This window comes from Haemorhous mexicanus, chromosome 3 (assembly GCF_027477595.1).
Source record: "Haemorhous mexicanus isolate bHaeMex1 chromosome 3, bHaeMex1.pri, whole genome shotgun sequence".
Lineage (NCBI taxonomy): Eukaryota > Metazoa > Chordata > Aves > Passeriformes > Fringillidae > Haemorhous > Haemorhous mexicanus.
The window spans coordinates 31,509,866-31,525,117 of NC_082343.1; the positions used below are offsets into that span (position 1 = coordinate 31,509,866).

The following is a 15,252-nucleotide window of genomic DNA, read 5'->3' on the forward strand; positions in this document are numbered from 1 at the left end:
TGTGGGCTAGGAGTCATGTGGAACATGCCAACCTTCCTCACAGTTTAGGAGTAAATGGGATTTAGTAGTTGTCATCTGAGGAAGCAGAGCTTTCTTTCCTCTCTGTGACTTTTGAAAATGAAACCAAGTTCCTCAACAATCAGTGCTTAGGGGTCACTTTTGGGCTGTGTTTTTACAGTGCCTTTGTAAATTTACTTGCAGATCACCTATTCCTTCCTTCCCTAAAAAGTCAGCTTGGCTAGGGCTGGCTTTCTGAAGGAGGAAAGGGTACAGTACATAAGGGAGGGCTCACTCAGGCTGATTCTAATGGGCTGTAGAGAATAACTTGTATCTGTGTATTATAAGGAAAATGAACTGTGCTTAGGCAACTCATTGTGTGTCAGTAAATATTATAGTGAGTCCTAGCCTGAAAATACAGCAGACTGGACAGGTCAAAAACCACAAAAAGCATTACTGAAAGTTTGTTTTCATAGCATTTGCTGAAGTGTTCATTGAGCTTGTAGCTTCTGGGTTAGATACTTAATACTCTTTAATGACTCTGTGCAGTGTTTGGATTCAGATTTGGATGAGAAGAGAAAACTTTTGCCTATAAATATAAAGGGAACACGCATCACTTAAAGATTTTATTATCTGTTTTATTCAAACCATGTGGGAGTTTGCATTGTATGAAGTCCTGATTAAATTATAGTGTTTTCACAATGCCAAGTGCATTGTGAAAATCCTGTTAGGAGGCAAAAAAATTCCCACTGCTATGACATTAACGAAATTAACACTGGGTGTTAAAAATGCTCTCTATTTTGTAGCAAGGGGACATTTTGGCTCATTTGTTTTTACACAAAAACCTGTTGTTCCTTTTGGGGTTTTCCTAACTGTCACAGAAAATGGAAGTTTCTCTTTGTGAAAATATTGGCTCTTGAGTCCTGAATAGGGTCCAGAGAGGGGCAACAAAGCTGGTGAAGGGTCTGAAGCACAAGTCCTAGGAGAAGCTGCTGAGGAAGCTGGGAATGTTTAGCCTGGAGAACAGGAGGTTCAGGGGTGAACTCACTTTCTACAACCACTTTAGTGAAGGGCTGACCTCTTCTTCCTGGCAGCTACTGATAGGATGAGAGGACCTAGTCTTAATCTGCCCTTGGGGAGGTTTAGATTGGACATTAGGAAATATTTCTTCATAGGAAAATGCTGGATGAGGCGCTGAATGCCATGGTCTAATTGCCAAGGTGGTGTTCAGTCATAGGTTGGACTCTGTGATCCCAGAGGTCTTTTACAACCTGGTTGCTTCTGTGATTCTCTTAAAACTGCTGCTCACATTGCTGAACAGCAGGTTTTTCCTGTTATCTGAAGCAGGGCAGAATTATTAAGTCATTGCCAAAATATTGGTAAAAAATTAAAATCAAACTCCCCTGTCTTTCTCCCTGTCAGTCAATCAGACTGATTCAGATAGGAGCACACACTTCTGTGCTGGTGATTTCTGCTGGAGGTAAATGCAGCAATATTGCCCAGTCCTTTCCTGTCCACACTTTTCTTCCAGTGTAACTCTGCTGTTACAATAATACCAAATTACAGCTCCATGCACGGTGTGTGTTCACTTGGAAAACAGCTTCAGCCACTTAGTATGCTGCTCCCTGAAACAGTTTTGTTTTATTCTCCCCAAGGAGCACACAGGACAGGACTCAAGCAAATTCCAGCTTTCTTCATGAGCTGTTCAGCAGCAGAAAGTGTGGTGGGTGTCCTAGCGTCCAGCAGCCTTGGTGCTGGGGTTTGAGATTTTGAAGGAATTGTTCCATCATCTCCCTTTGCCTTGGTTTGCCAAGCACAGGAGTTTGGGAGCACACAGACAGAATTCCTGCCTGATGAAACTCACTCAGGAGCCCACCCAGTGCCCTCCTGCCTCTCGTGGCCATGCAGGTCATGGCCCCAAAGTGCCACATAAAGGGTGGGGCAACCTCAGGTACCCAGCACACAGTGTTATTTTCACAGATTGGAACCACACTGCTTCTTAGAGCACCCTTAGGTTTAAGCCAAAGTTTCAGACTTTGCTGTGAAGACATCTTGTGCACCCACGTTTGTGTTTTTCACAAGGTAGAGCACAGAGCTGTCTTAAGTTTTTCCATCTTTTTGCTAGGTTAAGGTGCCCACACCCTTGACTTCTGATCCCAGAGCAGTTCCATGGGCCTTAGCAGTATCTGAGGGTTGCATTATTCAGGTTTTCCTGTGAAGATTCTCTAGAGAGGACAAAGGTGATTCAAATCTGAAGTCGGAAGAAGAAAGCACTGAAAAAACCTGCTGATTTCTTTGGCAGAAAATATATGTTCTTTACCTATGATCACATTATATAAGATTTTTCTAAATGTTTGTTGAGTCACTCTTCTGTCAGTGAAATACAGAAAGAATGACATGTTTAAATATAAGAACCCACACCAACTCATGCAGGTTGCATTTGAATTTGTTCCCTGGCTATTCTGGACAGTAAAGGAATGGTAGCTGGTTGGTTGTTGGTTTTGGGGTTTTTTTCAGGAATGAGTAAGTTCATCATACTTATGGCTTTTCTGATGGAAGAAAGCAATTTTTTCAAATCATCTTATAATTTTCAGTCAATTTGCCATCTACCTCTTTCAAGTTTCAATTGATCTGTGTATTTGCCATGGTGAATAAGCAGCGGTGGAGATACTTGAAACTGCATCTCCTGTAGGTACCACAGTTAAAAGGTTTTCAGACCCAAGCTCATTCTTCAAACTCTCTATCATAGACTTGATCAAGAGTTTCACTATAGCTTGTCTTCCATTGGATTATTCTTTTTATCATATTAATTGCATTGTATATCTAATGACAGGTATTTGCAGTTACTCCCAAACTGGTTATTGTTTTACAGAAAAGATCACATTTAATTTTTTTTACTGTCGAGTAGCAGATTGCTGTTAATTGCTTTTGCTGTGAATTCAGGAATGGAGAGACTACATGGACAGTTGCTCTGAAGCCACAAGTGAAATGTTTATCCTGTTTGAAAATGTGATGCAATTCCATTTTATCTGTAGAAAAAATCCTTTTGCCAGGAAAGGGCTGGGAGGTGCAATGGCCTTTGTGAGCCCTCACAACCCTTCATCAACGCTAGCTGGAAAGCAGAGAGAGGAGAGAAACACACAGCTGAGTTTAATTGGAACAAATCTATGAAGACTGACATGAAGCTTCAGCTAAAAGAATGAGCCTGTCACTGCTGGCCAGGTACAGTGTTCTGCCAAGAACCTGGGAATGAGGGCTAGATGAACTTCAGGACAATCACAGAGGCTCAGTGGTTCTGCTTTGGAAGCAGGCCTCGTGTCCTTGCCTGGATCTGTGCCAGGTGACCCCCCTGGTGTGGTACCTGGGAGGGCACCCTGTGCCTCGCCCGGCTACTGAGGCATCATCTGGAGGGCACCTGGAGAAGTCCCATGGCCCACCCCGACCTGGGGTGATGCTTTTGTGTCATTCCTCACAGATGTTTGCCTAACTCATCCTTAGACTGTCTCTAGCACTATATTGTTACAGAATGCTTCCTAGCACATCTGTCCAGTGTCTGCCTTGCCACAGCTGAAGCTGTTAATTCGTCTCCTCTCTCTCTAGAACAGTTTCCTCTTTGTGGGTTTTTTCTGCATCTTGAAGTTTGCTATATTCAGCTTCCATCTTCAGTAGGCTGAGAATCTTTTATGTTCCTTTCCTTCCTCAGCGTTCATTTTTCCTCAAATGTTTCATTTTTCATGAGTATCTCTCATTTTAGAAGATTTAGTTATATACTAGGTACATCAGGGGTGACATTATCTGCTCTGGCTGCATGTCCTACCTTTCAGGTCCCCTGTGAGTGCTTTGTTATGACAGAGCAGAGGCACTCCTGCTCTACCACAAGGATTATTGAAAATTCTGGGGGTGTGATTAAACTGGTAGAAATGTCTTGCTGCGAAGACAGCAGAGTGGTCATATTGTTGAGATGCTTGTTCCTTTGGGGAGTCCCATTCAGAGAAAGTTCCTGGAAGAAGCCCTTGGGTAGATGGCTTTGTAAAATGGTGTGATTCTTGGGGTGTCCTGTGCAAGGCCAGGAGCTGGTCTCAATGGTGGGTCCCTTCTGACTCAGCTTATTCTGTGAGTCCATGATGCCCTGGGGATTTCTGGAGGGTGGTTGCCTGCAGCTGTCAACCTCCACACTCCTTCTCCCACGTGTTTAGTTTAAGAATTAAGCACAATATGAGTGGACAGGATGTTCCCAGGCCAGCTGGACCTTACCAGTGACAGCAAAACACTGGTCACTGTTTTACCTTCCCTGCTCCCCTTTTGCTTCTGCGTTTCTAGCTGGTGCTCTTAAGCCAAATGGGAATCATGTGAAAGTCCACTTTTCTGGTTTTCTTTTGTCTTGAGGCTTGAAAATTTTTTTTGTCTTATTTGTCTTGCACTGTCTTAAAGGAGCTCTGTAAGCTTTGTGCTTGCTTGCAATGCTTCTAATTTTAAGAAACCCACTGCCAAAAGAGAGAAGCTGTTGCTGGCAACCCATTATGTCAGCTGTGCAGCACGTGAATGAACCTCTGGAAGTCTTTTAATCCTGCCTGATGTCCAAGAGCTGGCTGTTGGTACCACAAGGCTGCAAGTTACAGGAAGAGAAAAATTGCTCTTTTGGCAAATACAGATTCAGATGCTCTTAATCTTCATCTCCTTTGAATTATGTCCTGTAGTCTGTTCTTTCATGGCAGGCTGTGTCTAGCATGGGAGCTGGTACCTCAGTTTAGGAATTAAAAGACTTTGGCTGTGCTCACACTTCTGCTGCCAGCCTGCTTCATGAACACCACCCAGTGTTACCCTTACTGCTGCTCCTCTGACCCATCTCCATATCTGTAATGCTAACCCAGTTATGCCAGCCTGCTCTCCACAGTGCTCACTGCTCTTTGGAGGAGCAACAGTCCTCCAAAGGATATTAATGGAGATGTTATTGACACCCCTCCTCACTGAAGAATCTGTTGCATTGTGGAATTTAATGGCTAAAGATTCCAAACAAAGAAGTTGTTAGGAAATGTGTCTTGTGTATAATGCATTGATTATTTGGAATAATCAGAACTATGAATCAGCTCTGCTTTTGAATAAATTTACAGCTGTAGGGGAAAGCTAAATTAAAAATACAATAGCTAAATATCCCTGGGATTTTTAACCTCCCTGATGGACTCTGCAAGTCTTCGGCTGTGGTACAAATCCATTATCTGTATGACAAGCATTTGTTTGTTCTGTCCATTGAATAAGTTGCACCATTTGTAACAGCCAGGATAATTGCTATTTAACCAAGTTCAGCTGCCTGCAACTGCAGTGCATTTGTAGTTGGTTGGAAACCAAATTCGTAAGCATCATCTGGGAGTTGCATCCAACTGCTTTCATTGGTTCCCATAACACAGCAGAAAAACCTTATTTCCTTTCAAGCATGAGGACAGATTAACAGTGAGGTCAGTGCTGTCCCTTGATGCCACATTAAGTCAGAGTGACAGCAGAGGAGGGGTCAGTTGCACTGGTGATGATTTTCCCCTCAGCACTGCAGTAGGATCACTTGTAAACCTTCACCAAACAGCTGGGCAGCCCTTCTGTTCACACCTGCTCCTGGAGGTGTGCTAGCACTTAGCTGGCTCTCCATAAAAGTTACATGGTACAGTGTGGGAGACTGCCAGCTGGGATTTGTTTCTACAGAAGCAACATTATTCTCTGTTTTCACCATCTTCATGGAGGTCACGCATGTCAGTTTCAGCTTCCACGTGGCTGTGGTGTTTGCTCCAAGATGAAGGTTTTGATGACTGAGGAGGGACCAGCAATGGCCTCTCCTTTCTATTTTCTCTACAGCATTTTCTATCTGCATGCAATGGTAATTGGCACGCTCAAAAGGTTTCCATGGCACGTTAATTTAACTGGCATTTTCTCAGCAGCAGTGGATTACTTTTGTTAGTTCAGGCAAAGCCTGAGTTGTTCAGACACTTGGAGTGTGTCCCTGGTCATCTTTCAGATCTTTATATGGGCTACGACGTAGTTGCCATTGAGAGGGAATTGTCTTCATCAACACTGTAAAGTCAGATTTGACTTTCTGCTGAAAGAGAGCCTACATTTCCTCTTTTTATGTTTCACACATGTTCTTCTATTTATATTCCTTTCTTTCCTTTTATTTTGATAAATAAGTCTTCGTCCTACATTTTGATATCCTTTAAATATTTATCTTCTGTATAGAATTTGTCAATGGTTATCTGTTCAAGTTTGGTTTCATTATGAATATAATAAGCTCTGCAATGTAAAATGTCAATGTCTTCCAGCTAGGTACTATCTTGATCCTTGTATGCTATCATAAGAAAGAAATATTTGCAAGTGTACATTTAGAAGTACTGTTTTCTATTTTTGTTTTCACCTGGTGTTCCCAGCACAAAGCAAGCAACTTCCAAAGCAAAGTTTTGAGGGAGCCTGAAAGTTTGCACTGTGTGTGTGAGGAGTATGGCTTGCTAACAGTCACTGGAAGGGCTCTCACAGGGCTGGTGGTCACAGGGCTGGGTGGCCCCAGAGGGGTTCATTACCCCCTGCCTTACCTACAGCTATCACCCTCAGGGTAACAGCCTTAGAAACCAAGGATTCTTGATAAGGCTCTCTGAGACAGTAGAATTAAAAGCACTGTGTGGAAACTAAACTGCTTGTGGTTCTTCAGGGGGTTTTCAAGTTCACTTCCAATATGAATTTTTGGTTTCTGATATTTTTTTCACTTTGGTGGAATGTTCTGATACAATGCTGTGGGCATTAATCCTGCTGTAAATGCTGTGTTTCAGACAGCCTTCCAAACAGTTGTGCATAATAATGAAGTCGGGATTGTTCTGTTTTTTTAAGATGTCCTTTATTGAGGTGGAGTCACTGCAGCAAAGCAGCACATAGTGAAAAGTGCCGTCTCATTCCCCTGCAGTCATGGCAGGCTGGTTTCTTACTAAATAGTTATTTCACTTCTCCTGTTCAGTTTTGGTTTAAAATGTGTCAGTAAGGAGGTTCCAGTCCCAAGCCATTGCTCTGCTCTGTGGGGGTTCATGCAGTTACAGTTTGCCCAATATAGCCTACATTTCCTCTTTTTCTGTTGCACTTACCTCCTCCTATTTATATTAATTTTTCCTTTTATTTTGATAAATAACTCTTTTTCCTCCATGTTTATATCCTTTAAATATTTATCTGCTCTCCTCCTGTCTCCCTGTAGTCATTGCTGAGTACTGTTTACGTTTCGCTTTTGGCAGTTTCTCAGTAATACAGGAGAAAAAACCTAAGATTTCCTTTTCTGTTAGGTATTCTTTCAGAGCTCAAGCAGCTAAATATATTTTTAGAGCTGTATATAGGGACTGAGATGTAGCTGTTGAGATCCTGTTAATGTCAACAGCAGTTTTACTATTGACTGCTTTAGGGCCATGATTTCACCCAGAAACTCTCTGAACTTAGTCATATCTTCCACAACAATCCTATATGGTAGTGCAGTCCAGGCTGAAAACTAATTCCCAGTTGTTTTTGGACTGTGTTTCTCTTGTCAAAGGGGAAAATAATAAATCAGCCTTTTTGTTGCTGTTGTTGTCTGTGTGACCAAGGCTTGCTGATTGCAAAGCTTTAATGAGCATGTTGATAACAGCAAAAGAGCAGGCTTTTTCTTATGCTCTAATTTAGGAAATGACCTTGCCTTGACTTCACACCCTGCTTGCTGGTGGGGCTGGAGGCTTCTTCAGTGATAGACAGCCGTCTCACAGATGCTGTTTCGTTTTTATGAGGCAAACATATCAGCAGAGCTATATTAAGTATGTCTGCATCACATCAGGTCCTGGGCAAAGCAGAGGTTTGTCTGAATGTTAACATTAAATGGCACACTTTTACTGAACGATTTAAATTCTAAATTCCTGTCTCTTTTGTGTGCAGGTAGAATGGAGGGCTGGGTTATGAGTAACCTGGTAAACGTCATCCTGTGTGGTTTACAAATAGAATCTGTCTTAGGGCTTCATATTTCCTAAATGAAGTGTGCCTTCAGTGCTGGATGATAAGCCAATATCCCTGCTTCCTCAGTGATGCCTTAAATATAGTAGTTATTTGTTTTGGAAACCAAAATTTTTGCAATTCAGTAACTGAAATGCTCATCCAAAAACTTTTGTCAGAACAAGTCGGATTGGACTGGCTGTGTGTTTACCACATCCAAGCAGCCTAATGGAAGGAGTGTTTAGAGTGAGAAGTCAGCGTAGTGCAGTTGTGGTCTGGACAGCTCAGGGAGAATGTTAACATTTGTCTCCTGTCCTTTGACCAAATCCATCCAAACCCTCCCTTCTGAGAAAGGAACCTCTCACTGTCCAGCCACTGCCTCATGTTACCCATATCAGAGCTAAGCTGGTAAACAATTGCAAAAACTTCACTTCAAAACTTTGCATGTTTACCCTAAACCTGGAAGACATAGGGATTCTGTTTTAAAACTTCACGATGGGTTTTTTTATTAACCATCTTCTGAATTTATGTTACAACTGATAAAGAAAAGATGAGTTTGTGACAGAGTGTCTATCCATAGGAACAGGACAGTTGAGGGAAATTTTGGTTTGATTGTACACCTTTTCAAACAATATTTTACATTTGTACATTACAATTAGAGTTATGAAAGGGGAGATAAAAAGCCAAAATAAAAACCTCTACAAAGAGTACTTAGATGCAGCCAAAACAATTTTTCTCAATTTAATTTTGGCAAAACTTGCCGAATTTAGGCTTTCTGTTCCAGCTAGAGAACAAAAACCCACAGCAAAAACATCTTTGAAAATATTCAAAATTACAAGTTTCAAACAGGCCTGCAGAAAACATTTACTAGGATTACTTCAGCCTATGACTAAAACTGCCCTGGTGGCAAATGACAGCATCCCAGTACATACATTCTACAGAGAGGAAATACCACATTTCCTCTCCTTCCAGGAATTCTCACTTAATATTTTATAAAAGATTATTGGTCTCATCCTTAAACATCTGCACTGGACCAGGCAGAATGTTTCATACCATGCCATTAAACAAAATAGTAGGGGCTCATGTGACAAAAGAGAAGGGACTTGGGTGGGCTTTAAATCACTTTCACACAGGGACACTTTGCCATGAGTTGGTGTGCCAAGAGTTTTTGGGGAGGTCCTGTGCCACCCTCACCCCCTTTCACCTCTTCCAGGCCTTGCAAGTGAATTAGTAGTTGGTCAAAGGTTCTGAAGGAGAGGAAATGCCCCTTTCAATACAAATGGCTTTTTAGACCTGGAGGGACTGAATAAAGGGGAGAATTTTTTTTCCTGTAGAAGGATGGCATAAGAGGGAATATCTTGGCATTTTCATCCCTGAGCCAGTGTTCACTCCTCATACTTTTCAATCATAAAAGCTGTGTTTTTGCCTTTGATGACTTGCTGCAGAAAGTATTTGTGGTGAATGTCAAAGCACAGACAGCTCTCACACTTCCAGAATAAGGTGATGCACAAACTTTCCTCAGCTCTCCCTGTAAAACCCACCACACAGGTGCGTTTTCAGAGCAAAGAGCAGCAGGGCTTGATTAAACCATGCTGGGCTTCAAGCTTAAAAGGCAAGCAGCAGAACTCATTGCCCTGAGAGACCCAGCAGTTCCTGGACATCTGGATCATCTCCATCTCAAGAAAAAAAAAAAAAAAAAACTTCTTCATTGCTTCTCTTGGCTTAGCAACTTCTCCATAGCAAAACACAAGGCAGACACTCATTTGATACTGGAATGCCCCATGCATAGGAAATACGAATCTTGGTGCTGCCTCTTCTTTGCAGCTGCATGTGAGTTAGCCAGCACTGCAAGGGAAAAAGAGTCTCCCAGAAGATATGAGAGAAGTTTGACGAAAAAAAATCATTCCTCTTTAGACTGTATTTAAGAGTAGGACTGAGGACTATATGTCCTGGTCATCTTTGTGTTACTGTTTTCTTGTGTGCTGGAACTAAATCTGAAATACCAATTTTTGTGTGGGGTGAAAAGGCCAACTGTCTCAGACACGTTTTAAACAAATTTTCTTTATTGCAAAACTATATGAAACCAGTTTTTTCCTTCGGTTCATCATAATTTCCAGAGCTGCTGGTGAGTAATACTTACTGGGGCATCTGAATTCTAAGGCCGGCCTTCTTATTAGTTTGTCATTTTGAAATTATGACTATTCCTAGAGCATAGGTAATTATTGCTTGTCAGTAAGAGTTAGTACTGAAATTGTTATTTCTTGGAATAGTAGTAATAATAATAAAAAATAGTTATAAGTCCTACTTCAGTACAATTGAAGCAGATGAAGCATAGGAGCATGTAACACTCAAATTCAAGAAGCAAATACTTTATTGATGATTTCACAGGATATCGCATCCACTAAGGTAAATAAATTTAAATCAAACATATGATTTCCATAAAAAGAAAAATGTTCCAGGTGCAGCTCTGAAGAGGTGTTGAAGATTTTCAGTTTTGCACAAGCTGTGAACAGATGTATTTCCAGCTGTAGGTTTTGGATCTTTAGAGGAAATTCCCTTGTAGCAGATGGCAGCTTTCTTTTCTCTTCATCAAGCTGCTTATTGAGTCTGGTTTTAATGAATTTAGTTGGAACTGGTTTATGCAGTTGTGAGGGGTGTAATTCTTACTCTGCTGCTGATGTACATCGCCATAGGACTTGACTTATTGGGTACCATTTCACATCTGCAGCTCCCAGGCTCTGGTGGGAAACAGTTTCACCTCAGAGCTATGCATAGGCACATCTGTGGATATTCAGTGGTCCAGTTCTGATTAAAAATACACTAAATTTGAAATTTCACTTCTGCATAAGGACATGAGATTTATGTGACTGTCTGGCTGGTCTGTCAGTCAGTATTTCTCTAATGATGGGGTTGAGCCCAACAGCTAATTTCGGCCAAAAATCTAAGACACACTTAATGTCCTGCAGCATCTGTGGATTCTTTTGGTCAAGAAGAGAGATCCAAGTTGGGGTCCCAATGAGAAAACAGCAGGAGGTTGCAGCTGCCAGAGGCTCCATGGGACAGGAAGGAGGCAACTTGTGCAGCATCCTCAGCTCACCAAGCTGCTTCTTGCTGGTCAAGGCTATGAGGAAAACATGACAAAGGCTCAGGTTACTGCTCTGAAGATTTGTTTTCAGCTGAGTTTGTATGTCCCAGAAGCCATGTTTGCTCCTGACAAGTCCCATGTGATTTTTATTTATTTATTATTTTTTTCTGTAGCATCAGACTTCATCAATATGTTCTTTAATTCTCTTTGTTGGAAAATTGAGCAGAGGTACTTCAGAGGGATATTGAGAGATTTAATTAACATTTTCAAACAGAGAGAATAATGAATAGGTGATAAAGACTAAAAATGGAAGTTCAATACTTCAATAAAGTGTAGTATTGATTTAGAGACATCTGTCATTCCAAATCTCAACATTGGAGCATCAAGGCTACTTTAAAATACAACAAACAGAGGCAACTCTTTGATTTCTTTAAAGCCAAATGTGTTGTTTCATGTAAAAGGAGAAAGAAGGAAAAAAGGAGGGAGTGAGATAAAATGATCTCCCCCAGCCTCTGGACTCCTAAAACACAGTCTGCATTCTTACTGATTTCTCAATGTGCCCTTCTACAAAGAGTGCCTCCTGCTCTGTAGAACTGTTTTTCTACCTTTGCTGCAGAAGCATAGGGCACAGTGGTAAAGCTGTGGTGCAATGGCTCTTTTCCCCATCTCCATATTTCGGGCCACAGAGGAACTTTCCTCCAGAAAAATCACCTTCACAGAATGATATGCATTTCAAAAGAAAAGCACACGAAGTCCCTGTGTGACATTATTGGCATGCGTCTGCATCCAGTGTGTCAACAGGATGCTTTTCTGTTTTTTTCTTTGTGTTGTTATAATGCTCTGCTGATGAAGGTGCAGCATGAAAGGATGCTCTTTAGAGGGTTTGAGTTCAGTACTGTGTGAAACAAGAACACAGTAAAGCAAATAGTATTTCCAAGCAGAAGCATTGAAGAGAGACTATGATCACTTTTACAAAGCCTCTATTTCTCCATATCTCAGGTAATTAGGCACCACACATGTGCTTTGTCTTCTGGACATAGGCAGTGTGGACTGGAATTTAGAATTTAGCTCTCTACTTTTGCTTACAACAGACAGTATTAAAAACAGATTAAAATAACAGCATTAGAATTGAAAAGGATGTTGCAGAGAGTTTTATGTATATATTCTATTTGCATTATCTTTTTTGTGTTCCTGTGCTGTGTGTAGAATTTGAAATTGAATTGCAAGTTCCTAAGCCTGAGTCTATTTTCCTTTTACTACACTTGAGGCAAAATGCTGAGTTTTAAAGAAGTGAGGAGGGTAATGGATGAAATTTAAGCCATCGTTTTGTTCACTGATTTATTTCGCCTGCTACAATACTTTTTGATGCTGACTTAATTAACTTAGTTTGTAGCTCCCCTTATTCTTGCTTTATTAATTAATTAATTCTTCACTCCTGGTTAAGCAGTGACATTTCTTACTGAAAGGTAGGGATGAGCAAATAATTTGTAATTAATAATGCTTTTTGCCAAACATTTCTAGGCAGATTGTGAAATTTTTGACCTTATTTGTGTATTTTCTGCATGTATCTTCCTACAGAAACAGCTTTCTGTAAGTGGTAGATGCTTTTGTCACACATGCAGGGGGGTTTCTCTCCCTGATGTTTCAGGTCAGGGGATTCAGCAACACTTTGGTTAAAATTGTCAAAAAGGACAAAAAACCACTGAGGAAAAAGTCACTAAGACAGCAAACCTATTATCTGACAGCCCATCCCTAGTTTAAAAAAAAGTTAAACTTTGAATTTCAGCCTGGTGACATCAAGAAGACAGTTTCCAAAATTACTGGAGAGACACTGACCCACTCAGAGAGGCAGCCAGATCACCAGGTGCTGTCCTGAGCCACCTGCAGAGGACTCTGGGGAGGGTCCAGGCTGCTGCCCCTCAATGCAGTCAGCAGATATTCACACTGGCACTTTGCTGTTTATCACATTTGCTTTGCAGCCCAGTGCCCTTGCCAAGGCAGTCCATTAAGATGTCTGCAATTTGCACTGTCTTGCTGGATCTTTCTCTACATAAGATTTTAAAGAGGAAAATGGAATCTGCCATGGGAGCACTGATTTAGAGCATCCATGCCCAGGACCCAGCTGGCCCCGAGGGAAGCAGGGTGGGGCACATGGGGGGTCTGAGCCCAGGGAGCAGAGCAGAGCCCATCCCACTGACACACACCCTCATTAGTGCCCTTGCCACCCAGTACTGCCTGAGGGGTCCTGGGCTGGCCCAGGCTGGCAGTGCCCAGGTGGGGACAGTCTGTGGTGCTGCTGAAGCTCCCGCTTCACAAGCCTGGTTTCTGCTCCCAAAAGACAGGTTTGCAAAGGGAAATGTAGCCCCATATTGCAGCAGCTGCAGGTTCAGAGTGGTTGCAGGGCCATGACTGGAGAGTGAGATGTCTTCTGTGGTGACATCAGCTTCTCTTTAAGTCTGGTGTGCCTCCTGTGTGCCCGTGGGGAGGAGGGTGCCTTGTGTGGCTACAGGTCCACCCCAGTGACCTCCGCAGCAGCAAGCAGGGCACGGGGCTTTGGCAAAGCCTTGGGCTGCACAGCTGGGCCTTTGGCTGCTGGGAGGTTAAAATGATGGGTGGAGGAGGGTGTGCTGCTGTTCAGACAGCCTGTTCTCAGCTGTGCAGTGCAAAGGCAGGGAGGAACTTTCTTAGGCTGCCCAACAAAGCTTAATGAGAAATGTACCGTGCAGAGTGTTCAGCAATGCCCACCTATCCAACACAAATTCCCACCTGGGATCATCCCCGATGGACAGCACAAGAAACAGTCTCTCTTCACAGAGGTTAAGCATTTTGTGAGTGTAGGGTGTGTGATTTTTACTTGTGGGATGAGATTACAATTCTGCAATTGTAATTCCCTCTGTTTGAATTTATCTACGAGGTAGCTTGAATGAGCTAGTAAAGCTTATGTCCCTATTGGCCTAAGGAAAGCATCAAGATAGAAAGAAACCCAAGTATGTCACCTGTGCTATTTCAGGTTTTCAGATCAGCTGGTTTGGACCTATTTCTGTGCATCAGTTTTTGAAGTACAGCAATAGACGGGGGTTTTGTTATGTGTGTTCCTCACTTGGGTGCTGAGAGTACTCAGCTTTTGAGCAGCTCCACAACACATGCCTGCAATGACAGAGTCTGACAGATCTCAGGCTTTGCTACCTAAAATAGTTTTATAATATGTCTTGTAGGAGCTTTCATCTGAAAAGCATATTGGCGCTGTGAAGAGACCAAAGAAAATGTCAATATTTTTCAATAAAGTAGTGATTGACTAAAAAATGCAAATGTATCTTTAGGATCAAGATTTGGTAATGTGGGGACTTGAATCCTCCTCAGTGTCTGAATATTCTGCTAAATGGCTTTGGTATGAAATCTTCAGCCTTAGTTTTGTGTAGCTTGAACTCAGCTCACCTCTGAAATTATGATTTCCCTTACTCTCTATTCATCTCAACCATAAAAATTATTTTTCTCTCTGCTATCACACAATAAAATTATCTCTACACATAAAAATAATTAGTTACTATTTTTATTTGAAATTTTTCTTTGTTACTGATTGATTGGATGGTGGTTTATTGGAAACTTTGAATATTGTATATATAGATCACTTCCAGAAAGTGCTATTCAGTGATATGTCATGAATGCTGCTATCATCAGCAAAATACAATGACTTAATTTGAGCAAGATTAATCTGACTTGCTCTGGGACTGGTACATTCTGTTTCATCTTAAATGAAGTAAAGTAATTAATTTTGTGTAGTTTTCATTTTCCTATTAACGTTCTCTTCTGTGAAGTGTAATTGCCTTCTTGTTGTTTGCAGTACTGTAGTCATTTTAGTTAGGGCAGCTCTCTGTAGGGAAAGACACCAGTTCTTCTTCCTGGGGAACTGCTACACTGACCAGACAGTCAGGAATAGAGGACACTTGAGTGGTCTGATTGGCCTAAGGCCATACAAGCCATCGGCAGAGTGAGAATCAGAATCCAGACTGCCAGAACCTTATTCCAGTACTGTATCCAGGGACCATGCTGCTTCTTAATGTCACTGTTCCTATTGTTCTTTCTTTATAGTTCGGGATCGGGTACGGTCTAAAATGGAGAGAGATATTTTGGCAGAAGTGAACCATCCTTTCATAGTCAAGCTTCATTATGGTAACTATAATAAAATATAATTCATGTTT

The 15,252-nt window shown here is 41.7% G+C and overlaps 1 protein-coding gene across 1 annotated transcript in view; it reads left to right on the plus strand.

Moving 5' to 3' along the window:
* The window catches only part of RPS6KA2 (ribosomal protein S6 kinase A2), a 162,285-nt gene that overhangs the window by 72,682 nt on the left and 74,351 nt on the right, over nt 1-15,252 (plus strand). Inside the window, exon 4 of the mRNA XM_059841252.1 lies at nt 15,143-15,223. Within this exon, the coding sequence (XP_059697235.1) occupies nt 15,143-15,223 (81 nt within the window). The remainder of the gene's footprint in view (nt 1-15,142; nt 15,224-15,252) is intronic.